Source organism: Fomitopsis serialis (assembly GCF_022376445.1).
Source record: "Fomitopsis serialis strain Sig1Antser10 chromosome Unknown B0H18scaffold_24, whole genome shotgun sequence".
NCBI classification, from domain to species: Eukaryota; Fungi; Basidiomycota; class Agaricomycetes; order Polyporales; family Fomitopsidaceae; genus Fomitopsis; species Fomitopsis serialis.
Window position 1 is genome coordinate 186,171 of NW_025954984.1, and position 24,559 is coordinate 210,729.

Below are 24,559 nucleotides of genomic sequence, written 5' to 3' on the forward strand. Positions count from 1 at the left end.
TGGATCATCGAGTCGAGTAACTCGAGTTCGCGAGCCCGATGGTGCACTCGACCACTTGACTCAAACCTCCGTCGCCGCCACCTATCCGCTCGCATCTTTACTACTGCAGGCACGGCGGATCCAATGGAACAGGAACTCAATCAAGTCATCCAGGCCATCGCCATCGCGTCCGATCCTACACAAGTCGCCCTCCACCAACAAGCCCTGCAATTTCTGTCCACTATTCAGCAGAACGCAGAAAATACGTGGCGTCTTGCATTAGCCATCTTTGTTGAGACCAACTCGAATGGCTCAAGAAAACATGCTGCACAAGCACGGTTCTTCGCTCTGCGGGTCCTAGACGAATTTCTAGACAACCGGTGAGACGGCTCGACCTTTGCTCACTGTGCCTTCGTTCATTGTGTATCTCCACCGCAGATTCGAACCGCTAGATGACGAATCCTTTCAAACGTTACGACAAGGCCTAGTCACATACATTCAGTCCGAATACATCTATGGTTCAGCGGAGACGGATGCTTCATGTACGTCTGCTTAACATAATTGTGGCCACGGACGTTGATCCTCCTCCTAGTTCTGCGGAACAAGTTTGCGCACACTCTCACTCTGTTCTTCCTATGCACGTACATGGACCAATGGCCCACCTTTTTCAGCGACCTGTTTTCCTTGATCCGGCCCACAGAGTCAACATCACAATCCACATACAATCAACATGTCTCCCTCCTCTTCTTCCACATAGTTCTCGAGATCTCTGGGGAGGTGGCGGACCAGCTGATAAAGGCTGCTCGGCAGTTCAGCCAGGCGCGACAAGCGCGAGACACTCGTGTGAGAGATGCCGTGCGCGAGCGGGACGCGGGACGCATCAACGAGGCGGTCCTGACTATCGTGGCCGATGGCGCGGGGAGGATGACAGCATTGCGCACGGCGGGCACAGAGTCCGCTGGCTCTCGGGAACTTGACGGCGCTGTGGAAGTGGTAGATTGGGGCATCAGGACCTTCGCGTCCTACGTCGGTGAGTCAAACGGGTGCTTCCGAGCGATTTCACTAATTCCGATGGGCCTAATGACAGGTTGGATCGACATCAACCTGACCGTCACTCCGACGACTGTGCCGCTGCTGTTCTCATTACTGTCCGACCCTTCATTGGCGATCCGATTAGCTACATCCGTAGCACTACTCAAGATCACTGCAAAAGGCTTGAAAGAGCCCGGAGATAAGCTTCAACTGATCAAAGTCTTATCCCTTGGTCAAGTCATCGATGCTTTGGAAGCAAAAACACGCGTTGAACAAGCTGCCCGAGAGTCAGACGTAGACGAAGGCGAGGAGTCATACCGCGAGGCCCTTGGTCGTTTGCTGAACGTCCTGGGTCTTGAGCTGTGCAAGCTTGTCGAAGTGAGTAAGCTTCGTCTCTGCTCGTATTGCGACTGACAGGCCGAGCTAGGAGTCCACCACCGATGACGTGCGGTCAGAAGCGTCACAACTACTTGAGCAGACTCTTCCGGTCATGCTCCGCTTCATGGCGGATGAATATGACGACACTGCGTCAACCGTATTCCCATTCCTGCAAAATGTTCTCGGCAACGTATGTACACGCTCGGCTCGCAATTTTACCCTTGCGTTGACTTGAATTCATTCAGTACAAGCGTGCGCGGAAAACGTCAGCAGAACCTCTAGAAGAGTCAAAGCGAACATTCTTGACGTCGCTTCTCCGAGTCGTTCTCCAGAAGCTGAAGTGGGAAGAGGACAGTGATCCCGACGACATGGATGAGGATGACAAGGCTGCGTTTGATGACCTGCGCAAGGTATCGTACCATGATCGTACTGCCGAATAGCCTCTGATAGATTTTACAGGATCTCCGCACATTCATGGACTCCACCCATGTCATAGAGCAGACTCTGGTCACTGACGCGGTGCGGACTCTGGTGCTCAATACCTTCAACGCGTATCGTAACGGGTCCACCGTAAAATGGAACGATGCTGAGTTGGCCGTCTATTTGGTGTATAGCTTTGGCGAGATCAACAAGAGTAGGTACTCTCTTTCACTGACTCGTATTGCCGTCGCTGATAATCTCGTCAGGCGGCAGCAAAGGTCGTGGAGCATTCTGCCAAGCATCGTCTGTGGCGAAGGAGAAGCGAAAAGAAGCTGATTACTCCGAATACCCTCTAACGAGCCATGGCGAGATGCTCTACGCCATGATAGAGTCTGGTATCTCTGCCTACCCGCACAAATGGTTGCTATGCAGTTCTTCGAGGCGGCAGCACGATATGGCGACTTCTTCAAGGTCCGAAAAGAGTGCATCATGCCTACGTTGCAGGCTATGATGGATGCTCGGTGAGTACATCTCAAACAAGAGGACGACAGTCAGGTGCTGATTCGTATGCTACAGAGGGCTGCATAATCCGGAGTCCAGTTTGCGTGCACGGGTCTACTATTGTTCCAACGGTTCATTCGAGAAGACCGGAACGAGATCTCGCCTGAACTGGCAGTGTCCCTCATTGAGGGCATGCGGGATCTGCTCACCATCGAAGTAGAATTGCCGGAGATTGAGGAGGGCCAGGACCTTCTATCAGAGGCCATCACCAACCCAGGCATCTTTGACTCTCAGCTCTACATCTTCGAGACAGCCGGCATACTCGTCTCCCTCTTGTACAAGATGCCGGGCCAAGCCGCCGTGCTGCTTCTGTCCATCGTGAAACCGTTGCTAGAGGACCTGTCTGCGAGTCTGCAGGCAGTCAAGGGTGCAGGCGACGTCGTGCCCGTACTAAAGGTTCATCACATCATCATGGCACTGGGAAACATTGCCAAAGGCTTTCCAGATTATCCTTCGCCGGTCCCGGAAGGATATATCTTGCCGCCTTTGGAGGTTTTCACTGAGATCGCACAGGCGATCTTGGTATGCTTGGAGGCTATGAATGTCTTCAAGGTCATCAGAGACGCGGTGAGTGTATCCGCAAGCAGATGGGAGCGCACGAGGTGACGAATTTGTAGACCCGGTTTGCCTTTGCTCGGATCATTGGCACAACAGGCCCGAACATCACGCACCTCATCCCCCCGTTGATGGCCAACCTGCTTGCCCACTTCGAGCAGTCGGAGCTGGTAGACTTCATAAATTTCATCGGCCTCGTGATCCACAAACTCCAGGTATGTCTATGCTTATCGTGCTGCCACTCTACAATAGACTCACATCGTTACAGGACGATATGTTCAACGTACTGGATCAGTTGTTCGGTCCCCTGAATGCACATATCACCGGCCTACTTTCGCAACCTGTAAACGGTACAGATGACGAGCTTGCTCGCGCGGAACAAAGAAGGCGTACCTCGCTTTGCTGAATCAGATCTTGTCATCGAAGCTGCAAGGCGTCTTCACTTCTGAGCGTGAGTAGCCGAAGTACGACGCCTTCTCACAACACTGATGTCCTCCGCAGGGAACAACGCTCAGCTCGAACGTCTCCTTGCCACCATGAGACAAATAGTGGAAGATGTATCGGATCCCGCAAGCCAGAAGGCTGCCTTGACGTTCTTTGGACGCTCAGTGGCCGTGTGGGCGCAACCCGCCGTGAATGGCGATGCTCAGACACAAGCATTGCCTGGCTTCGAACGCTTCATCTACGAAACGGTCATCCCGACGGCTTTCGCGGTCTTGTCGTTGCCGCAGTTCAACATCAGGGACGGCCAAATGCTCACGGTATGTGGTAATACTTTCCTCTCCGCTGACTGCCCTGACACTGCCTACAGGTCTTGCACGAGATCGCCAACTTCCTCCAGACGGTATTGAAAACTCGCGGCGAGGAAGCCTTCAATTTTTTCGGAAATGTCTTCCTCCCCCGCAAGGCTGGCCCGCGCAAACCATCATAGACTTCACGACCAAAATGCGGGATCTCGACCCGAAAGCATTCCGGAAATACTTCGCCGACTTCGTACGCGCCTCCCGCGCAGGCTCATAACGTTCGCTATATGTTCATCCACTCTGTCACTGTCCATGCACCAGCAAGCTATCCAACACGTCGCAATTTTGAGGTCAAGTATCGTTGTAGCTAATTCCACTCGTTCTCCGTGACAATTGTGCCCCAGGATCTGACCAACACGCGCTGTATTCTCTACCATGCTCATGTACTCACATCATCTGTTCTATGACTCTGCTTATCATACTTCGTACGCAGCCCAAAAGAATAATTGTATTTCAGCAGTATCATATATCCTCACCGTGCCGAACACCTAGTACCAATTGGAAGGAGTGCGGTCCGCGGATGCATAACGACCATGCATTGCATGAGGTTGTGAGACCCACGAACGCGAGTAAGTTAGAATGCAATGCGACTGCCCCGTCTACGACAGAACGTGAGATGATGATACGAACGACCTAAGCAACACCGCTCAGGATATCGGCCACTGTCGAATCGTCAGATGGTCTCTTGTGCTATTGACACAATCGAGCGACTCACTGTATTCGCCGATACCATACACGACGGCCTGTGTATGCGCTGCGATCTCGAGTGGCGCAATGGACAGGTCGGCTACGCGAAGATTTTTGGTGCCGTATACCTACAGAATTGAACTAATCGCATGGAGATCTACATGAAAGCATGAACGAGCTGACCTTCAGCTTCGGGTCGACGACTCCATTCTTCTCGCGCGGGAGCATGCTGCAAGTACCGCACGCATGGAAGCATGTGTTACTGTAGTTTCGGATATACTCTGTGCATAGGGAGAAGGCGTTCGTTCAGTGAATACATCGAGCGATTCGAGCGACTGACCCTTAAGTTCCTCGTCCGTCTGCGCCGCAGCGCCTGGATCAACCTCGCGTACGGTTCCCGACTTGAACGGCTCGGTCTCCCCAAGACGCCGCGCGAACTTGAGCAGCTCTGTGAATATATCCAAGTCTGCCGGAACCATAGCAATGTCAGGACGGCAACACTTTGAGCTAGGTGGGTGTAACACACCGATAGGGACGGAGAATGTATTCGGGTCAAGGTCGGGTTGCTCTAGCGGGTCGTTGCTCTTCGCGTGCTACAACGGTTGGTGATATCAAGAAGTGATGCAAGTTGGTCAATCTGGAGTTTACTCACGACTGATCCCCTGACACACTCATGTCAGAGGTGGTCATAAGTGCGTAAAAGGGGTACTTACCTCGAGAACGGATGTTGCGTGACGCAGAGATTAGTCGCCTTAATCATCAAACAGTAAGTCGTGGCATCTCAATCTAAGTTGACTTCCGGCACACGCACATAGCTCTTGCCAGCCTCTGGGGTAGCTATAATAAAGAGGATTAGCATGCAGAACGACAGCCTTGAATCTTGAAAACACAGACATATGAAGGTCAACCAGCCCGGGAAAATGATGGCTTCAATGTCCGGAAGGCTCCCATCCTTGAGAATGCGCAGTTGGATGTCCCACTGTTCGGCAAGCCCAGGTGGAAGTGTGCCACTTCTCTTCTTCTCCTCGATGAAAGCTTCAGTGCGCTCGATGATGCTTGAAGCGTCGTTTGGACTGGTAGTCTGAATTGGCGTATAGATACAGGCATTCACGCCCAACCGGTGCAAGTTCTCCTCGTTGAGGTTGCTGGGTAGTGCGAAGCGTCAGTTATAACGGTAGATCGCCGGGCCAAATGTCTCGGCAGACTTACTGTAGTCTCACTTGCTCCTTGGCAAACTCCGGATCGCGGAACAGGTCCGTAGTCTTGTGGGCAACATTCGGACCCAGTTCGTAGGACATTCCTGCAGATGACGTCACTACGCGACACCACACATACAAGAACGATAAAAGCGCACCAATGTATGAATGATCCTGCATGTTCTCTCCTACACCAGGCAGCTCGATTTTGAGCGGCACGCCTATCTTTTCGAGCACCTCGCGGCGGCCAATGCCTGACAACTCCAGCAACTGTGGAGACTTCAGAGTACTGCTCGGAATGTCAGCGGTACTAGGCTTGGTGTCTTAAGGTGCAATCTCACCCCGTGGAGATGATGACTTCTTTCTTTGCATGCGCCTTATGCTTCTCTCCACCATGCACAAACTCAACTCCCATAGCAACAATATCTTCGCCATCCTTTTCGTCGCTGAACAGTATTTTCGCGCCAACAGCCTCGGTGAGCACCTAGACCGTGCTCATTAGCGACGGCGGTACGGATCGACAGATGGCAGACTCACCGTCAATCTCGGATGGTCCTTGTGAGGGATGTAGTGAGCCGTAGCGGCGTACGAGCGCGTCCACTTCTCCGCACGGTCCATATTCGCGGCACCTTCCCAGCATCCGGTGGTCTTTGGCGGTCGAAAGCCACAGTCAGCGAGACCGGAAAACACCCGAGCGTTGGGGACAGACTCACGTAGCCGCCATACGCATCCTCAAGCAGAGGCAGACCCTGCGCTTGCGCCGCCTCAAGGAACATCTTGTTAAGCTGTGAAGGGATCATAGGGACCGTAGTCTTGATGGGTCCGTTCTGTCCCCGAAACTCTGCTTTGTGCGTGTGCGCATACAGCTTCAGCTGGTCCTCAGAGGCCGCCGTAAACCTGTAATTATCTAAGTTCGAGGGCCGAGCAGATTTCCTGACAGTCTCGGGGCTTACTGTTCTGTACGCAAGGTATACTTGAGGTAGTTGTCCCAGTTCCAACCGGGGTTTCCGAGCTCTTCCCAGCATCGATGTCTGCAGTCGGCGGCTTGCTCCAGAACAGGAAATTCATGGCCGAGCTGCCGCCTGTCGTAGACGTAGTTTTAGTTGTAGTCGATTCTAACAGAGCGTGAAGGTATATAATGAAGCATACCGAGGCCTTTTCCACGCGACCAGACGATCGTACGATCGTTGCAATGCTTCTGGGGTGTAGTCTCGAAAATCCAATCATACTAAATGAAGGGTCGTGAGGGTAGTTAAAATATTTCCGAAGACAGTGAAGGCATGTATCGAAATGCTATACCTTGGGATCGCCAAAGGTACCGCCCCATTGAGCCCCCAGCAAGATCTTGGGATCGTCGAGATTGGGCTGGCCCGCCTCAAGGACGAGAACGGAGCTCTCTGTGTTCTCCAGGAGGCGGGACGCGATGGTCAAACCAGCGGTCTGTAGAAGGACGCTGAGTGCACATCTATATTAAATAACGCGGATCACTCACTCCCCCTCCGACAATAACATAGTCGAAAGTCTTGTCGGCGACGTCGGCGAGTTGCGCAACCATGGCGGGAAAAGAGAAAAGATGAGTAGTGAGGGGTGTCTCGTCTGAGTCGTATTTATACTAGCACTATCCTGATTCCAGCTCGTTGTCGGGTATCACCCCCGACTTGCCTAGTAGACGGGCCTCACCATGCGAGAGCCCTGACGCAGCGCTCATAGCGGATTTCTACTTGTGCCGACATACGGTCGACGATCTACGCGCCGCCCACACCCGCAGATCCCTCCATCAGACCCCGATAGCGGGATTCTCGCGAGATGTCTCAGTGCTACAGCGCTCGCTTGTGCAGCGTTATGATGCCTTAGGCTGTGAAATGCGTCGTACTGTACGAGGGCCCGGGGCCGATTGCATATTACCTTCGATAGCACGTTCTGTTAAACGGAGCTGTACGAGTTTGAGTTTGTGCGCACCTTCAATGATTTTGGGCTGTCGTTCCGCAGTGCAAGCAGCAAGGCATAAGTGGTCTTGGCGGGCGAAGTCACAAGTACTATCGAGGCGCTAAGTACATATCGAGTGTTTGCATCAGTCCCGGGCCTGTCTGCACCAAGACCCCGCGCAGGATTCGGACGTTGCACATCACGTATCCAATTGCACGAGGACTTGACAATGATGCGGACCCTCAACGCATCAGCGTCGTGGCGAGGGCGCCCCGAGCCCTCGGAGTATACAACACGATAATCGCCGTGATTCCACGTTGAAGCAGTGATAGTATCTAGCGGATCAAATTGTTCAGTAAACCCGTTGGCAAATCTGTGTGATGTAGCAATGCATAACAGACCTAGTAGGAACATGCCACACAGAACCAATGATGTACATACCTATGATGATGTTTCGCCGACTGATGTGTTGAACGTGGTAACATTTAGCGATGAAATCGAATTGCGTAGTCCGGAGTCAGGACATGGGCTTGCTCTTTGCTTGTTCTGTCTGGCTTACGAGAGAATATTTGGGTCATTTTTGGATATCGATGAATCGCTTATTCGTATCAATCCACGTTGCCGCCAGTAGTGTACATGTGTGCGCGGCGTAGTCGTCCCAAGATTTCCGCAAAAGGGAGGCGGGAGCTTCGGATCCTAACAAGAGCAAACAAGGTCGCTTCGGCGAATCAGCGCCTGGTTCAGAGGTCGCGTCCCAATTCGCTGCGTGGCAAAGCATACAGTACTTTAGCCAATCGCCAGACCGTCTACAACCTCCGATATGTCCTCGATATATGATGTGTATGACGTTGAAAAGGACAGTTCTAGCAGCTCGCCAACCGTACGCGTGCTGCCGCGGTGACTGCCCTTGCGTGACTGCATGCACGACGTCATGCTCCGCCTCTGCGCCTGAGTCTACTCACTCGTAGGCGGTATGCGGGTATGGATTTGGAACTTTGTTTTCCCCCAGCAGAACGCGTCGCATCGACTGGTCAACTGCACAAGAGGTACGCAACGTTATGCGATCTTTGCACACGGCGCACTCAACCTGAACACGCGATACAGCCATGCCCGAGCATCGCGCACCGAAGAACGGTCTCATCCTCGCCGTGAATGCGGGGTCGTCTTCCCTCAAGATATCCCTATACCGCCGCGCCGACGAACGCGCGGAAAGCTCAGGACAGGACGTCGTCGAGCTGCTCCTGACGTCTAGCATCACGAACATTTCGTCACCACCGCCTCCTTTACCTTCAAGCTCGCATCTCACAGTGAGGGACGCGAGGCAAAGAAGGAGTCTGTAGACGGGATTAAGGACCACGCAGCTGCGTTCGCCTACTTCCTCGAGCATCTGAAGAACGAGAGCAAGATCGAACGGAGTCCATCGTGCACGTCTGCCATCGTGTCGTGCATGGCGGCGACTATTTTGAGCCCGTAATCATCAACTCGGAGAGTTACCAACATATTGAGAATTTGTCCGATCTAGCTCCACTGTGAGTAGTTCGGTTGTTCAGTACGCACGGACGTGCGAGTGATGGTATATGCAGCCATAACGGTGCAGCGCTCTCAGTAATGAAGAGCGCTATCGACTCTCTTCCGAAGGCGAGCTCTATCGCCTACTTTGATACCTCGTTCCACCGGTCGATACCCCTGCACGTAGCAAGCTACGCCATCAATCCGGAGGTTGCCCATAAGCGCGGATTGAAGAAGTATGGCTTCCATGGCCTGAGTTGTGAGTCCGCGATGTGTCATTGTGTTGAATGTCACCATTGAGCTACGTCGCCAGACGCATACATCCTCGGTGCTGTTGGTCATTATCTGCAGAAGGTGCGTCACTTCCCCGACGTACATAGACCACAACCTCACACATTCGCCTAGGACACGTCCGCTCTCAATCTCATCGTCATGCACCTCGGTTCCGGGGCCAGCATCTGTGCCATCCGGAACGGCCAGTCTCTCGACACGTCCATGGGACTGACACCCGTCTCCGGGCTCCCAGGCGCGACACGGAGCGGGCTTGTCGACCCGTCCCTCATCTTCCACTACACAAACCGCGCCGGACGGATCACCCACGACCCACACCAAGCCGTCGACGTGCACGTCACGCAGGCCGAGGAGATCCTCAACACCGAGTCGGGGTGGAAGGCGCTCACGGGGACGTCGGACTTTGGCGATGTCGTGAAGAACATGAAGGAGCACTTGCAGCAGCAGGGGGCGACGAAGGGCAAGGACGTCGTGGACTGGCAGAGCGAGGCGAAGTGGAAGCTCGCGTTTGATCTGTTCGTGGACAGGATCCTCGGCTTCGTGGGCGCGTACTACGTGAGGCTGGGCGGGAAGGTGGACGCGCTCGTCTTCTCTGGTGGTATCGGCGAGAAGAGCGCCGAGCTCCGGGAGGCCATCGTGCGGAGTTCAGAATGTCTTGGCTTCCAGCTCGACGAGGCGGCAATGCGAAAGTGGGCCAGCAGGAAGGCGCGGTTGTCAACGGGGTAAGAGGACAGACGTCTGCCGTGTGCTGGTGTGTAGGACGGATGAGCAGGTGGTGTCCGTCTCCTGCGCGTGGTCTCTGCTGATGAGTGCGGCTAGCTCGAGATGGCCAAGGAGTGTGCTCTGGCAGACAAGTTCTGGCAGTGAGTGGGGACGGCGTTTGATACTGCAGCTGCATACGCAGACGTCATGTAGCCTCAACCCAAATTTTGCGGATCCTTGTGGTTGATATGATATAGGGAATCATATGTGCGCTTAATAGACCGCCGGTCAATGGAAGTTCACTTGCATTATACATGCTGCGCACACGAATGCCAGGTGAAAAGGGTATCGCAGGGCTGTCTAGACTTGGTACTTGGTAGAACGGGGCGTTTGTGAAACAAATGGACGCAAACGAAAAAGAAAATGCCTCTTGGCTGATTTGAACAACCGACCTCACCATTACGTAAGCATTGTTACGTAAGGCATTGTGCTCTAGAGTATACGAGTGGCGCGCTCTACCAACTGAGCTAAAGGGGCTGCAAAATTGGCGCTCGTAGATGTGGCTGATGGTTGTGGATGGTGGCACGGAGGTGTGACGGATGTGGCGCGTTTGACGCGAAGACTGACGTCGTTTGAGCCCGCATACCGATGAGCAGCTGCTCGTTCCACTGCTCGTTGCAGGATATACATCATGGCCAGTATGCTGCTCTCACTTCGTCCCTCATTTCAACTCTTGTCGCCTTCTCCGAAAATGCCTGGTCAACAGATCTTCGAGCCCAATCCTCCACCAGACTCTTCACAGCTGCCCGACTCGCTGCTCGACTACCGGGTCAAGCTGAAGGTCAAGGGGTCGCTCTCGAGAGATGAGCTCGAGGCGATCTCATATTTCAGACGGGCTGCCGACTACATCGCAGCTGGTAAGCGTTATCATTCTCAATGATTGTTCGTCACAGTTCGTCGAATGTGGAGCCATCTGCGTCCGTGCGAGTGCATGCCTAATGCCAAACCACGCTGGACACCAGGTGTACCGACAGGCTTGCATGGTTGGGTATTTGACGTACTAAATACCTCACACGTGCGAGACGCGCAGTGGTTCGCGTCCTACGTGATTCGTGTGCAGCTCGGTTGCCTCCATGCGACTTGCAATGATGCCGCTGTGCATACAATCAGGATATGTCTTGCCAACACTACTTCAGCATCCCCCCTGGAAAGGATGAAGGTGCATCGTGCTAATTATACTCGCAGCTATGATCTTCTTGAAGACCGGCGTCCTAGAACAGCGCGACCTCACGCCGGACGACATCAAGCAACGGCTGCTCGGACACTGGGGGACGTGCCCCGGTCTCGTCCTCGTCTACGCGCATATCAACCTCCTCGTTCGCAAAACCGACATAGACGTGCTCTACGTCGTCGGGCCAGGGCACGGCGCACCGGGCATACTGTCCTGCCTATGGTTGGAAAACTCGCTAAGCCACTTCTGGCCCCGTAATATGCGTGACCGTACTGGCTTGAAGAATCTCGTATCCGGTTTCAGTGTACCAGGCGGATTCCCAAGGTACGCGTATGAACGCGTCACTGAGTGGCGCGCGAGTTCGCTGATGCGACGTTCAAAGCCATGTCAACGCAGAGACGCCAGGTTCTATCCACGAAGGCGGCGAGCTGGGATACGCGCTCAGTGTTGCGTTTGGCGCAGTCATGGACAAGCCCGATCTGGTCTGTGTATGTGTCGTTGGAGACGGCGAGGCTGAGACCGGGCCTACTGCGACGTGCGTGATATCGCCTTCCTCATTACTTCCTTTCTCCTAATGTAGCACCAGCGCGTGGCACGGATATAAGTACCTCGACCCCGCAGAGTCCGGCGCTGTCTTGCCGATCGTGCACGTCAATGGGTTCAAGATCTCCGAACGCACGATCTACGGCACGATGGATGACAAGGAGCTCGTCGCGCTGTTTACTGGCTACGGGTACCAGGTGCGCTTCGTCGAAGATCTGGGAAATATCGACGAGGACATGGCGGCGTCGATGGAGTGGGCACTCGGCGAGATTCACGCTATACAACGGGCGGCGAGGAGTGGACAGCCACAAGTGAAGCCGCGATGGCCAGTTCTGCTTATGCGTACCCCGAAGGTAAGGGATGTATCTCGAGCTGCAGAACTTGTGGCTAACGGAGATATTGCAGGGTTGGGGTGGACCGAAAAAACTCGGTGACGAGATCATCGAGGGATCATTTCATGCCCACCAAGTCCCACTTCCTGGCGCAAAGAAGGACCCAGAACAACTCAAGCTGCTACAGGAATGGTTGAGATCGTACAAGCCCGAAGAACTCTTTGACGAGAATGGCGTACCGAATGAGAAGATTCTGTCGATCATCCCAGAGGTACACTTCCATTCGTGGATGGTCAGACAAAGCGGTGCGTTTACATTGACTTGCAGAAAGATGATAAGAAGGTCGGCATGAGAAAGGAGGTCTACGCGGGTTACATGCCTCTTCATGTACCGGACTGGGCGCCGAAGAGCGTGGAGAGGGGTAGCCAGGAGAGCTGTATGAAGGTCGTGGGCGAGTTGCTACTTGACGTCATGGATAAGTGCGTATCGCAACATTCGTTCGATATGCTGTGCTCATACCCCAATCCCAGAAACCCCCACACGTTCCGGATCTTCTCCCCGGATGAACTAGAGTCGAACAAGCTGAGCGCGACGCTCCGCCACAGCGGCCGGAATATGCAGTGGGACGTGGCCAGTCGCGCCAACGGCGGACGCGTCATCGAGATTCTCTCAGAGCACACCTGCCAGGGCATGATGCAGGGCTACACGCTCACCGGGCGGACGGCGCTCTTCCCGAGCTACGAGGCGTTCCTCGGCATCGTGCACACCATGATGGTGCAGTACAGCAAGTTCGTGAAGATGGCGCAGGAGACCAACTGGCGCCAGCCGATCGGCTCGCTGAACTACCTCGAGACGAGCACCTGGGCGCGTCAGGAGCACAACGGCTTCTCGCACCAGAACCCGTCGTTCATCGGCGCGGTGTTGGACTTGAAGCCGAGTATCGCGAGGGTTTACCTCCCTCCGGACGCGAACTGTTTCTTGTCGACGGTGGCGCATTGCTTGAGGGCGAAGAACTACATCAACCTCATGGTCGGAAGCAAGCAGCCGACACCCGTCTGGCTGAGCGCAGAAGAGGCGGACGAGGTACGTTCGTTAGACCTAGGTTCATCGCGAATGCTCACACAACAATCTCTGTCACAGCATTGTATTGCTGGCGCGTCAATCTGGAAGTTCGCCAGCGTGGACGACGGCGTTGACCCAGACGTCGTACTCGTTGGCATCGGCGTAGAGGTGACCTTCGAGGTTATCGCCGCCGCGGCGCTCCTCCGCCAGCGTCTGCCTCAGCTTCGCGTGCGTGTGGTGAATGTTACTGACTTGATGATCCTCGAACCCTTCGGCACGCACCCGCACGCGCTGACGGAGCTCGACTTTGAGGCTCTGTTCACGAAGGACCGCCCAGTCCACTTCAACTATCACGGATACGTGAACGAACTGAAGGTAGAAACCATCTCTTCGCCATATCGCCTGCCAGTTGCTGATCGTCTGTGCAGGGTCTGCTCTTCGGCCGCTCCAATATGCAGCGTGTCACGATGGAAGGGTGCGCTCTCTCTGCTCCGCTATCACGCCACACTCACACCTGCACCCCGCAGATACCGCGAAGAGGGGACGACGACCTCTCCATTTGCCATGATGCTCCTGAACCATACGTCGCGCTATCATGTAGCCGCCGCCGCGGTGCGAGGCGCAGCGGCGCTCAACCCGCGCGTGGAGGTGGACGCCCACACGGCGATCAGCGGGTTCATGCATGAGGCGCAGAAGGCCCGGCAGTATATCAGAGAGCAAGGAGAAGATCCGGACGGTACGTTCGACGTACCGAAGTTCGTGTAGAGATCCGCAGGTGGGCGGTATCGGACTGCACACCAAGAGAAGATGTCCAAATTGTTGTACAGTACGTGCCATAAACTGGTGGTAATAGGTTCGCATTACGATGTGCGGCAATTGGGTTACTGGAACGGCCAAAGACATTGTCCACGGACACAGCCTTGGTGTTATTTGGATAGATGTGTAGGAGGCAGGTATTCGGCCCTAGCTCCTGCACTCCGCTACAGACACCGTCCATGATGGTCGAGGCTATGTTGTTTGCGGGGTTGACGGCGGTTGTCCCATGCTTCGACGGGGGCTGCGCACGCTGATAAGAATCAGTGCTACATAGTGCTCCTCACTGAGTCCGGACATGCATTCTGACATAACAGGTGTACTCAGGAGTTGGCTTCATGCTGCAGATCTTCTTTAGAAGGCGATACCAATAAACTCTCGCTGACAATGGGCCGTCGAAATGCCTCGTGGTGTGCGGAAATGAGTCTCCGTGGTAAGTGACTCGGATTTGAATGCAGACGCGCAGCTATAAGCTTCAACAGATTTGTTTACAGCTTCGGCAACGTGTTCGGTGCGATATGGCGAAAGGCACGATATAAGACAAGGGTAATCTCTCAACTGTGTCGTACTCTCCCGCCATGGATCTCATCCAGGAGATCAACAGGAGCCACGGCCTCAACGGGGACCTGACAGGTCGCAACAACGACCCAGTAGTAACCTCGCTGCGAGGGAAATTGGAACGCGCATGCGAGAGGTATGCAGCATAGCTGCCACGGTTGACCTATCTAATCGGATGTGTGCAGACTTTCGAAGGACCTATACAATAGCCAGAGTCATTTCATCTTGGAATTCGTCCAGAATGCCGACGACAACCATTACAAGCCCGGAGTGGACCCGACCTTACACCTGCGCCTCAGCGACAGTGAAGTGATCATCAAGTGCAACGAGAAGGGGTTCGACAAGGACAACGTAAAGGCGATATGTGACATCGGTGCGAGTACGAAAGCGAGACAGAAGAAAGTTGACGGCTACATAGGTGAGTAAGATCCATTGATGACACATTTACTGACAAAAGCTGACGGGATATGACGATAGGCGAAAAGGGGATAGGTAGGAAGTGAACCGATCACCGTTGGCATGCTTTGACTGGGGAACTCAGGATTCAAGGCCGTCTTCGCCGTAGCTCAACGAGTCCGTGTTGCGTCAGGCGACTTCACATTCCGATTCGATCGAGATGGGCCGCTGGGTATGATTAATCCTATCTGGGATGCGTCGTACCCTAGCGTTCCTGGCTGGACGACCTTCCGTCTGACCATGACACAAGCGGTGGCCCGGAGCGATCTGAAGGAGCAGATTAAGGGCATCCAGTCCTCGTTATTGCTGTTTCTCCGCAAGCTACGTGCGATCGACATCGACGTAGCCATGGGTCAACACTCGACGATTTCAGTCCGTCGCATTGACGAACCGAATGATGTCATCAGACTCGAGCGTCACGAAAACAGCACCTGTGTATCGAAATGTAGATACATCGTGTCGAAGCAAACTGTCAAGGCGTACGCGCACGAAGAGAAGAGGGAAGGTATCGAGCAGAGCGAGATCGTTCTGGCATTCCCTATCGACGGCGACGGTCGCCCTGCAATCGGCAAACAGGACGTGCATGCCTTCCTGCCTGTGGCTACGTATGGGTTGAATGTGAGTGCGGGCTATACGTGTGCGCGTATGTAAAGTTAACTCCATTCTGTATCAGTTCGTCGTTCAGGCAGACTTCTTGACGTCCTCCAGCAGAGAAGATATCATCGCGGACTCGCAATGGAATCGTGTGCTACTACAAGGCGTTACGGACACGTTCCTTGCCGCTATAGAGCGTTTTCGACAGCACCACATCCTTCGAGACTGCTGGATGCGATACATCCCCAGGAATGCTCGAGTGCCTTTCAGCGCGGTCGAGGATTCCATCGTCAAGGCCCTTCGCTCGCGGCCTATCTTGCGCGACATTTTTGATCGGTATCAGCTACCGACGACACTCATCACCATCCCTAGCCACTTCCGGCTCCCCCGCGGCGGGGATCCCCTCATCGGTACTTCGGACTTACCATCGTCCCCATCTTTGTCAGTTAAATCGGATTAAAAATGGTACTTAAAAGTACCTTAGGTCAGATTAACTAGGTACACTAATGTACTTCCTAATCCGTGATCCACTATTGATCCACACTACATCCATACTTAATCCAATTCTAAGCTACTTAATCCAATTTGAGATCAGGATCAGACATTACTAATCCACAATCCACAGTTAATCCAATTCTGAGATCAGGATTAGAGTGTATTAATCCACAATCCATCCATAGTTAACCCAATACTGAGATTAGGATTAGTACATGCTAATCCACTTATGACCTCAGGTTTAGTACAATCTAATCCAGTACTGAGATCAGGATTAGTACATGCTAATCTAGTTATAAGACTTGGATCTATACACTGCTAATCTAGTTATAAGACTTGGATCTATACACTGCTAATCCATTTATGAGATCAGGATCAGTACACTCTAATCCACTTATGAGATCAGGATTAGTACATGCTAATCCACTTATGAGATCAGGATCAGTACACTCTAATCCACTTATGAGATCAGGTTTAGTACATGCTAATCCACTTATGAGATCAGGTTTAGTACACTCTAATCCACTCAAGTCGAAAGTTAATCACAATTAATCCAATCCCATCACAGTTCATCAATGCCAGATTAACACCGAGTCTATCGTGTTAATCCAGGTAAAGTCCAAACCCTCTACACTAATCCCAAAATCTTAACTAAGACGAGCACTCTTCCGAATTGCAGGCCTACATGGGCAGTAAGCAACCATTAGATATTCAGAGAACACGATGACACTCACTGGGAGCCCGTCGAATGCGTCACTCGAGGCACCACCTTCGCCTTCGCCTTCTCCTTCTCCTTGCCCTTCACATCCGCATCGGCCTTCGCCTTCACCTTCGCACCCACCTTCACCTTCGCACCCGCCTTCCCCTTCCCGCCTGCCTTCGCCTTCGCACCCGCCTTCTCCTTCGCCTTCCCCTTCGCATCCACCTTCGCATCCACCTTCGCATTCCCACTTTTACCACCCGAGACCTTGACCTTCTTCTTTGGTGCCTCCTCGATGTTGCTGTCATCATCCTCACGCTCCTTTCGTCGCAACTTCCGGGGCCTGTCCTCATCAGCTTCATGGAAGGTCAGTATACCGCTTAATATCAATCACATACGAGCTCACACACCTTCAGACTCCACGTCATCGGCTTGCACGACCTTACCGCCGGACGACGACGCCGTGGACGTAGAAGGCTCGACGGCCGCGGAGGCATCAATGTCCAGTTCGCCAACGGCGTCCTCGTCCTCGACGCCGTCGAGGCGACTCGGACTCCGACCACGTTGCGACGATGTGTCGACCTCATCGTTGTCGTTGTCGTCTTCGTCCTCGCTAGAACTGTCACTCGAGCCGTCTTCGGACTCCTCCGGCACGGAGGGTACCTAGTCGACCACGTACATTACTTTCACACCATTGAAGAAAAGTATCGACATCGACTTACCTTATCCGTGTCTGCGCTGGCGACCGCGTTTCCGTCCTCGCCGTCTTCCTCGGCTTGCGCAAAGCTCCTCGGGTCGACTTCCTCCACCTGCAGTTCAGCCTGCGGTGCATTCTCCGGGTGAACGTCTTCGAAGTTGAAGCCGGCGCCACCTGTCTGCGTCGACTCGATTTTGCGCCACAGCTCCCATGCCACATCGGCAGTGGGACCCATCGGGTCGCTGAAATCGAGAATTGGCCATCCCAAAGACGAAAGGCGCTCGGAAGTCACTGCGGCCGAGAAGGGCGGCACTGCATTGACCAAGCGATGTGCATATTCTGCGACGACGAAGTCAGTCGTACGCGCGCGCGATGTTAATATAATTGGGAACACACCCCAGCTAGCACGAAAGTATGCATGTAAGGCCTCGATCAACTGGAGACCTGTCCATTGTAAGCGACTCTTCGGCAGCATTGGTCGGCCGCTGTCCTCATAAGTGATACCCTGATCCAAACCTATCGTCGGTGATGCTGTGTAGGCAGCACTGAGTATCGTAATATAGTAGATATTGTATGTGACTTACCCAGGACGGCTTGCGCGAACGCCATCCATTTCGTGTGGTCTTCTTGTGCGTACTCGCCAAACGTTTGCTCGCCTTGATCAGTCTTGAGTAGTGGGCCGACGTGTAGTCTGGGTCACGGTCGTGAGCCATACCCAATACTGAGTGATTTCACTTACTGCTTATAATGCGACTTTCCGTGACTATCCTTGATCGCCACACGAACGTTAAACACGGCTGGCCCGACGCGGTCGTCGCCGACGCCGATTGCACTGTGCATAATCCTGTGCAAGTTTGGCATCAGCATCTCCCGGTTTCTGCCAACGACCTCTGTTAGCAAACACGTCGAGACCTCAAAACGGAACTCACTGGTCCATTTTACCGGGCGTGACCACCACGATTGGCGGCGCCGCCGGCTGGTCTTTCTTTCCCTTCCTGCCCTTCTGCGTCGAGCTGTCTGCTTGTGTGTGCCACGGCGCCTGCTCGGCCTCAGGTAGAGCCTTGAAGGCTTGCCTCCGTGCTTTTGCCAGCTCGCCTCCACGGCCCTCTCGGATGTTCTTGTCCGCGACGGCCTTGACAACATCCTTGTTGGCAGGTACGTCTCCCCAGAGTTCGGAGGCACCCTTGGGGCGGGTCCTCTTGAACAGCGAGACCTTCTTCCAGTTGACGTCATCGGGAACCGCGTCGAGCGCCTTCTCTTTTGTTCTCAACTTGAATTTCTTCTCGTTGTTCTTGAGGAAGTTGTAGACGGCCTGGTTTAGTTGGTCAGAGTCCCTTCGACCGCAGCAGTCATTCTTGCTTACGTCGGACATCGTCGCGGCACCTTCTTTCTGGACCCACTTCTTTGTTGCAAGGACCTCGTCCACGACCTTAGATCTGTACGCGTTCCGACGGGCGTTACCGCGACCACATTCTACAAACCCCGGTACGCGCTCCATCATGAAGTCCTTGAGACCCATGCGCGACCAATCTGTTCGCGGCTTGCCGACCTCGTCACCCTCTTTGCGAGCCTTCCTCTTCTCCTGCGCTTTGTGTAAGGGCTTGTCACCAGACTTGACGTCGCCTTGGGACGCAGGGTCGGGATTCTCGCCATGGTCGGCATCTCCGCCCTGCGGTTGAGAGACAGGGGTGGAAAGTTCGTCATCGTCGGAATTTCCGTCCCCCGGTTCAGGAGCCTCGCGTGCTGAAGTCGTCGAAGGAGTTGAGTCGGAAGCCATGGGACGCGAAGAGGGCTTGGAACAGCACGTCGACGTAGCAGTTCAAGGCTAGGAGAGCCGTGGTGAGGCCTGTTCCCCGATCCGCTTGTAGATCGCACCACGCTTCATGAGCGCAACGAGGTCGCTGCTTGGCGGGTGCGTTGGTTACCGTTTAGCCCGAAAGCGTCCCACTTCAAGATCTGACCGATCCCATCTTATTTTCACCGCATGCAACTCGGGTACCCTAGTCTACGCGAACTTCGAGGTCGTTATCCACAACCTCCCACACTCCCTCGTACCCCTCGTCCTCGTGCCTGTGCTGCTTCCCTTTGGCGCGTTTACGCGCCGATCCCGGATCGTCCTCGCGCTTTCGCTTGCGTCCCGACGAGACGTTCCGTAGGGAGGCAATAGCCGTCCGCGCGGAGCTTGCTCCGAGGCGAGAGGAAGACGTTTGCGAGGTCGACGGGCTACTGGGAGGCTCTGAGACCGGATCGGTGAGCAGAGCTCGACCAGGGGACGAGTACCTGATCTCCAGGCCGTCGCTGTGTGCTGAGGGCCGGAAACGCTCCGGGGACGAGGCGCGGGTCGCGTCATCGTCGCTGTACGGATGTTCGTCTAAATGCTCGAGTAGGGAGGGCAAAGGCGGGGCGTGGAAGGGCATGATATGACGCGCGGCGAGTTCTTCAACACCTGGACAGTTAGCCACGCCTGATGCCCGGTACACGAGGACCTCGTTGCGGTCGACGTAGCGCTTTTCGTGAGGAGGTGGATGCGTCACGAAACGTCCCACATGAGCGTCGTAATGCTCGAAGGGGATGTTGGTTTGGCGAGGCGTGATTCCAAGGACGTCGCAGGTGATGAACTGGCGGAAGTGCACTGTGAGCCATTCGTCGTCTTCTACAGAGCACAGAAGTGGTATGCAGATCGGAATGTCCCCTGCCTAGAATAATGTCAGTGTGTAATACAACTACAGACGACGTGTACATACCTCTATGTAGATGTATGCATCCACTGTCGTCGTCTCCAGCGGCGGTCTCGCAGCACGGCGTCTTCGAACGGCAGGGCGAGGCCGTTCCAAGGCAGGTCGTGGCCTCAGGTAGTACGTCCCACCAAGTCGGGCGGGCGGGTCGAGCTCAGCAATACGCTTCCGCATATCGTCGGCAACCTCACTCGACATCTGTATCGTCGCCGGTTTGAGGTGGTTCCTGCATTTCAAGTGTCCTGGTAAGGTACACTTAAGGACGAGTTGATCAGTAGTGGTGCATGCGAACGGAATGAACAACTGACCACACCAAACACTTTCCCCAGCGTGTCTTGATTCGTGGCGCCATAGCTTTTGATAGAGTAGTGCGGGACCGTCTTGTACACCGTGCAAGGTAGCTGATTCGTGCCGAGGGAGGCTTCGGGGGGTATGAGCTTGTCGACGATGACCCGGACTCGGGGATCGACGGGGGCCATTTTGGAGATGCAGTTAGAGATGGACTGGCCGTCCTTTTATGTGTTTCGCTCTGGCCCGCATTCGAGACAGAGCGGCAAATATCTCCAGGAATTAGCACGAACCCATGCGAAAAACGGAGAACCCACCGCGGAAGGTGGGATTTCCATTTTGGGGAAGCCCGGAGCAAGACATCATGTCATTTACAAGTCGAGGATATGCTATGTACACGAGTAGACTACGACATTACGTTACACCCATTTCGTCGGCAGCACAGCGGGGGGAATTGGAAGACGCTTGAAGACATTAGTGAACGTGCGCACGTAGAATTGTAATGCGGCACGCTGAACAACTCGGAATTTGTCCGCGGGGTACTCTACTATCTCGTCGGCGATGCCCTTGAGCTCTTCAGGAAGTCCCGGCCACCGAGCCATGACGCCCACAAGCTCCGACAGGGTTGAGCGTGCCTCACGCCAACCACTCTCGTCAGGAGAGTCCCAGCGTGCGCGGGTCGTCTCCCCACTCTCCCAACGAGGGATGACGCGGAGCCCTGAGCCGATGCCGCTCCAGAGGCGGCACACTCGGGCCTCGCGCTCCCATCGTGTCAGGACGTCCCAGTCGCGGGAACGCGTCAGCTCGGCGTCGAGGGCGCGTACTTCGCATCGCCAGTTGATCTCGTGGGCCTCCCAGAGCACTTGCGCATGCAGGGCGGGGTCTTTCGCAGTGTTCTCGCTCACAGTAACTTGACCCCACTGTGGGGTTAGGGCAGCCGTGTACGTGGCTAGACCCGCAGTGTTTCCAAAGAGCCGGCGCACGTTTTGCTGGATCTGTTTGCGCTCCTTGCCCCTGGTCGACGAATCTTCGGATGGAACGTCGGCGGGCTGGGTGCGGTAGTCCCCCCACAGAGCATCGCGCCATTCTGAGATGCGCAACGGCTCGGCTCCCACGGTTCGATCAAGAAGGCGCTGGCGGCAGAACTGGCGGATGCGGATGTAGTTATGGTAGTAGCGATTGGATTTGCCGCCACCTCCTTCAAACAAGAAGGGCGGCGGCCAGTAATACGTGGCGGGTGATGGCGGCGAAGGCAAGGTCCCGGCCGCGACCAGAACGACTTCCCAGGCGCCAGGCACAACACTTGTGTGCGGCGACTGGTACCGTAGCGACGGGTGTGGCGGGGGTAACTCCGGTGCGGCGCGTTTACCCCGGCGCGTGCGGCGTGACGAGCTGCCCGATTGTTCGGTACGCCCTCGATCGAGATGCACATCGGGGGATGTCTTGACCTTCTTGGCTGGCCGAGCGTCCGAGGCCCCGTCGGCCGCGATTGGTTGCTGGTTGGGCAACGGGGAGATCTTGATATCCAGTAGTGTCTTGAGGACCTCCCGCTGCATCGCGAATGGCCAGTCTCCAGGGTGCTGCACGACGCCTGCGAGATCACCACCGTCGCTATGCAAGCGAGGCTGGGACAACTCGTCGCTCATGCGCGAGGAGATTGGGGTCGAGTACGTGTGGACCTCGACGACGCGCAACGATCGAGTCAGCGTCTGGATAAACCAAACGGGAATGCCGAGCCGAAACAAAACCTGCGTCGTCCCAGCGTCGTTGGTGAACGCGCCCCGAATAGGCAGAGCCTTCTTCGCGACGAAGGCCGGATCGAGAGCACGCGGTTGCACAATCTCGTACAGCACGATGAGGCCGCATAGTTCTAGCAGGAGCCGCTTGACGTGCGCAGCGAGGGCGATGGCATGGGCCCGGATCATGGGTAGGATTGAGAGTTGGTCGAGGGCTTGATCGACAGTCGCGATCAGATGTTTTCCGAACTTCTGGCGGTCCTCCCGTTGAGCAAGCGTGGACATGTGATACGTGACGCCGATGTGGGCAGCTACGCCTTTGAGAAGCGTTATCGAGCCCTTGTCAATGTAACCGAGGTCGGGAACCCCACACTCTTTGCAGACCTGCCATTCATTCCAAGCTACGTGGTCGTACAGATCGTCAGCTTGGAACTTCAGGCCGTCTATTAGTGCTCCCTGCACAGGGATGCACGCGTGATGTAAGACTCGTTTATGATACAGCTGGGGCCACAACGAGTATTCCTGCGGACCCCACCGGCCGTCGACTCGCGTGCAGATCTCGCCTGGAGACGCGACGGGGAATTCGGGCAGCCACGTCGCATTAGGGGTCGTAACCACAGCCTTGTCGTTCATCTTCCATTCGGTCGCCAATCGACCGTCGCACCACCTTATTCTGGAATCGGTCGCTATTCAGGGCATGAGTGCTGCGGTTCCGTTAGGGTGGTCAGACGACGCACCAAATAGTTCTGGCGTTTCCCTCAATACCAGCTCCGGTGCATCCCCGTCCAGCCCGTCACCATCTCTCCCATCACGCCTCGTTTCATCTAAGTTTGCCCGCGGGGCCGCCGGCGCGACAGCAAGATGGGTCCCATATTGCGCGCTGCCAAATGAGTTGCCACGTCAATGCTTGGACGCAGACGACGCGTTCTTGGACGTACCGGCCTCGGCCAGAATCATCGCGGGTCAATCCTCGCCGCTTCGTGGACCTGTTTCAGGTTATCTTACAGCTCGCACTCGTCTCACGAAGTGATCTGAAACTCACATCTGCGAGCCGGGTGGTTCGTGCGCGCGGTGGTACATCGTTGGTGCGCAGCCGACCGTACGCGGACTTGTCTTGACGACGCCGTAGAGAACCCAGCGACCAGATGGTAACCCTTCTGGTGCACTTAGGTGTGGTGAAGAGGGGCGAACTTGGGTACAATCCCTGAGTTCGCACCACTCGAGGAGGGGTGTAGGGGCTTGAGGACGTTGGAATTGGCGAGGAAGGGTCCCGGGGCGTTGAGGAGCTTGAGTGCGGCGGGGAAGGGTCCCGGGGCGTCGAGAACGTTGAGGGCGGTTGAGGGACTGGGGCAAAGAAAAGGATTAAGCAGGATTAAGGATGAACGAGAACTGGATTAAGCTGGATTAAGGGACCAGTGCGAGGATGAACCAAGTTCAACACGCGTGACTTCTGCCACAATGGGTAATGCCACGTGCCTGCTGGGGCGCCAGCGTATCACACTCATACTAATCCGACTCTAATCCAACTCTCCAACTCTAATCCGACTTAATCCAACCTCTCAGTGCCTCATCTCTCGTCGACGGCAAGACACGGTTGAGCGAGATGGCTTTGTGGCCTACCTTGAACCCGTTTAAGCACGACACGTTCCCGCAGGGTCTCCCGCGGTCGAGGTGTCGCTGATCGTCAATGCCCACCGGCCACCGAAGCCACCAGCAAGTCGAAATCTCCAAGTGCAAGTCGTCACTCGATATCGTTCTGATGACTTTGCATGCCCGGCTGTGCGCATGCACACATCATCGGGAACATGCCGCCAGTCCAGTCCGTCGTCAAAGGAGGCATTGCCCTCAACTCGTAGCGGGCGCTAAGGCATGAGACCTCTGTGTGTGTATTTGGAGGACTACGGCTGACTGAAGCTTTCCACCGTCGTCAGCAGTCCCGTCATCAGTGCGACATCTCGACGTACACCACCGTCGCCCAACAAGTTCTCATGTATGTACTTCGGCTGAGGATCCAGGCTCCCTGTCGCTCACCCTGTACACAGTTTCCCTCGAACCGCTCCACGTCCGAGACTTCAAAGCCAAATCGGCTCATACTTAATACTGTGAGCATCGACTCTCTCGCTGCCGGTAGAGCCTGACACTTTGACGTAGGCGCCGTCTGTTGGGCGCGATTGAGAAGCGGGTGGTGGGCTGTTTTGAGCCTCGGCGGGGTCACCTGGCCATCATCATGAAGACAGATTGGGGAGCGGGCGGGAATGCGGACTGATAAGACCCGAGTAA

The 24,559-nt window shown here is 54.9% G+C and overlaps 8 protein-coding genes and 1 non-coding gene across 9 annotated transcripts; 4 read left to right on the plus strand and 5 right to left on the minus strand.

Moving 5' to 3' along the window:
• Nucleotides 1-43: 43 nt before the first annotated feature.
• Nucleotides 44-4,204, plus strand: B0H18DRAFT_1000805 (armadillo-type protein). The gene is made up of 14 exons (XM_048028246.1): nucleotides 44-359; nucleotides 418-521; nucleotides 572-1,009; nucleotides 1,067-1,389; nucleotides 1,439-1,579; nucleotides 1,635-1,799; nucleotides 1,849-2,023; nucleotides 2,076-2,229; nucleotides 2,361-2,364; nucleotides 2,410-2,937; nucleotides 2,988-3,140; nucleotides 3,194-3,314; nucleotides 3,391-3,686; nucleotides 3,737-4,204. Exons 1-14 carry the CDS (start codon nucleotides 124-126, stop codon nucleotides 3,854-3,856), a joined length of 2,958 nt encoding a protein of 985 aa, XP_047894729.1. The 5' UTR covers nucleotides 44-123; the 3' UTR covers nucleotides 3,857-4,204.
• Nucleotides 4,184-7,166, minus strand: B0H18DRAFT_1094224 (GMC oxidoreductase; the record flags this gene model as incomplete). The annotated part of the gene is made up of 19 exons (XM_048032375.1): nucleotides 4,184-4,390; nucleotides 4,444-4,543; nucleotides 4,599-4,696; nucleotides 4,756-4,881; nucleotides 4,942-5,008; nucleotides 5,068-5,077; nucleotides 5,129-5,166; nucleotides 5,227-5,252; nucleotides 5,310-5,560; nucleotides 5,625-5,715; nucleotides 5,770-5,900; nucleotides 5,953-6,095; nucleotides 6,149-6,259; nucleotides 6,325-6,508; nucleotides 6,565-6,642; nucleotides 6,669-6,693; nucleotides 6,761-6,839; nucleotides 6,911-7,051; nucleotides 7,104-7,166. The coding sequence occupies 19 exons, from the start codon at nucleotides 7,164-7,166 to the stop codon at nucleotides 4,362-4,364; spliced, it is 1,791 nt and encodes a 596-aa protein (XP_047894730.1). The 3' UTR covers nucleotides 4,184-4,361.
• A 1,477-nt stretch (nucleotides 7,167-8,643) lies between these two features.
• B0H18DRAFT_954011 (Acetokinase family-domain-containing protein) lies at nucleotides 8,644-10,063 on the plus strand (the record flags this gene model as incomplete). Its single annotated transcript, XM_048042232.1, has 5 exons — nucleotides 8,644-8,783; nucleotides 8,846-9,007; nucleotides 9,121-9,305; nucleotides 9,360-9,400; nucleotides 9,452-10,063. The coding sequence occupies 5 exons, from the start codon at nucleotides 8,644-8,646 to the stop codon at nucleotides 10,061-10,063; spliced, it is 1,140 nt and encodes a 379-aa protein (XP_047894731.1).
• Nucleotides 10,064-10,463: 400 nt separating this feature from the next.
• B0H18DRAFT_t82 lies at nucleotides 10,464-10,576 on the minus strand. Its single transcript has one exon. It is a non-coding gene; the product is annotated as a tRNA-Thr (tRNA).
• Nucleotides 10,577-10,665: 89 nt separating this feature from the next.
• On the plus strand, nucleotides 10,666-14,131 carry B0H18DRAFT_1000813 (phosphoketolase). Its single transcript, XM_048028247.1, has 10 exons — nucleotides 10,666-10,956; nucleotides 11,285-11,594; nucleotides 11,653-11,805; nucleotides 11,857-12,166; nucleotides 12,219-12,416; nucleotides 12,473-12,624; nucleotides 12,676-13,228; nucleotides 13,286-13,582; nucleotides 13,636-13,682; nucleotides 13,735-14,131. Exons 1-10 carry the CDS (start codon nucleotides 10,791-10,793, stop codon nucleotides 13,970-13,972), a joined length of 2,424 nt encoding a protein of 807 aa, XP_047894732.1. The 5' UTR covers nucleotides 10,666-10,790; the 3' UTR covers nucleotides 13,973-14,131.
• A 3-nt stretch (nucleotides 14,132-14,134) lies between these two features.
• B0H18DRAFT_1000817 (uncharacterized protein) lies at nucleotides 14,135-16,214 on the plus strand. The gene is made up of 7 exons (XM_048028248.1): nucleotides 14,135-14,453; nucleotides 14,515-14,566; nucleotides 14,625-14,714; nucleotides 14,764-14,996; nucleotides 15,056-15,070; nucleotides 15,120-15,652; nucleotides 15,708-16,214. Exons 1-7 carry the CDS (start codon nucleotides 14,408-14,410, stop codon nucleotides 16,086-16,088), a joined length of 1,350 nt encoding a protein of 449 aa, XP_047894733.1. The 5' UTR covers nucleotides 14,135-14,407; the 3' UTR covers nucleotides 16,089-16,214.
• Nucleotides 16,215-16,770: 556 nt separating this feature from the next.
• Nucleotides 16,771-19,297, minus strand: B0H18DRAFT_1118005 (uncharacterized protein; the record flags this gene model as incomplete). Its single annotated transcript, XM_048033696.1, has 9 exons — nucleotides 16,771-16,804; nucleotides 16,858-17,179; nucleotides 17,234-17,486; nucleotides 17,546-17,859; nucleotides 17,917-18,051; nucleotides 18,105-18,211; nucleotides 18,260-18,397; nucleotides 18,450-18,832; nucleotides 18,884-19,297. 9 exons carry the CDS (start codon nucleotides 19,295-19,297, stop codon nucleotides 16,771-16,773), a joined length of 2,100 nt encoding a protein of 699 aa, XP_047894734.1.
• A 223-nt stretch (nucleotides 19,298-19,520) lies between these two features.
• On the minus strand, nucleotides 19,521-20,734 carry B0H18DRAFT_1118006 (uncharacterized protein; the record flags this gene model as incomplete). The annotated part of the gene is made up of 3 exons (XM_048033697.1): nucleotides 19,521-20,216; nucleotides 20,265-20,510; nucleotides 20,564-20,734. 3 exons carry the CDS (start codon nucleotides 20,732-20,734, stop codon nucleotides 19,521-19,523), a joined length of 1,113 nt encoding a protein of 370 aa, XP_047894735.1.
• A 228-nt stretch (nucleotides 20,735-20,962) lies between these two features.
• Nucleotides 20,963-22,912, minus strand: B0H18DRAFT_874961 (uncharacterized protein; the record flags this gene model as incomplete). The annotated part of the gene is made up of 1 exon (XM_048040387.1): nucleotides 20,963-22,912. One exon carries the CDS (start codon nucleotides 22,910-22,912, stop codon nucleotides 20,963-20,965), a length of 1,950 nt encoding a protein of 649 aa, XP_047894736.1.
• Between the last annotated feature and the right edge of the window lie 1,647 nt (nucleotides 22,913-24,559).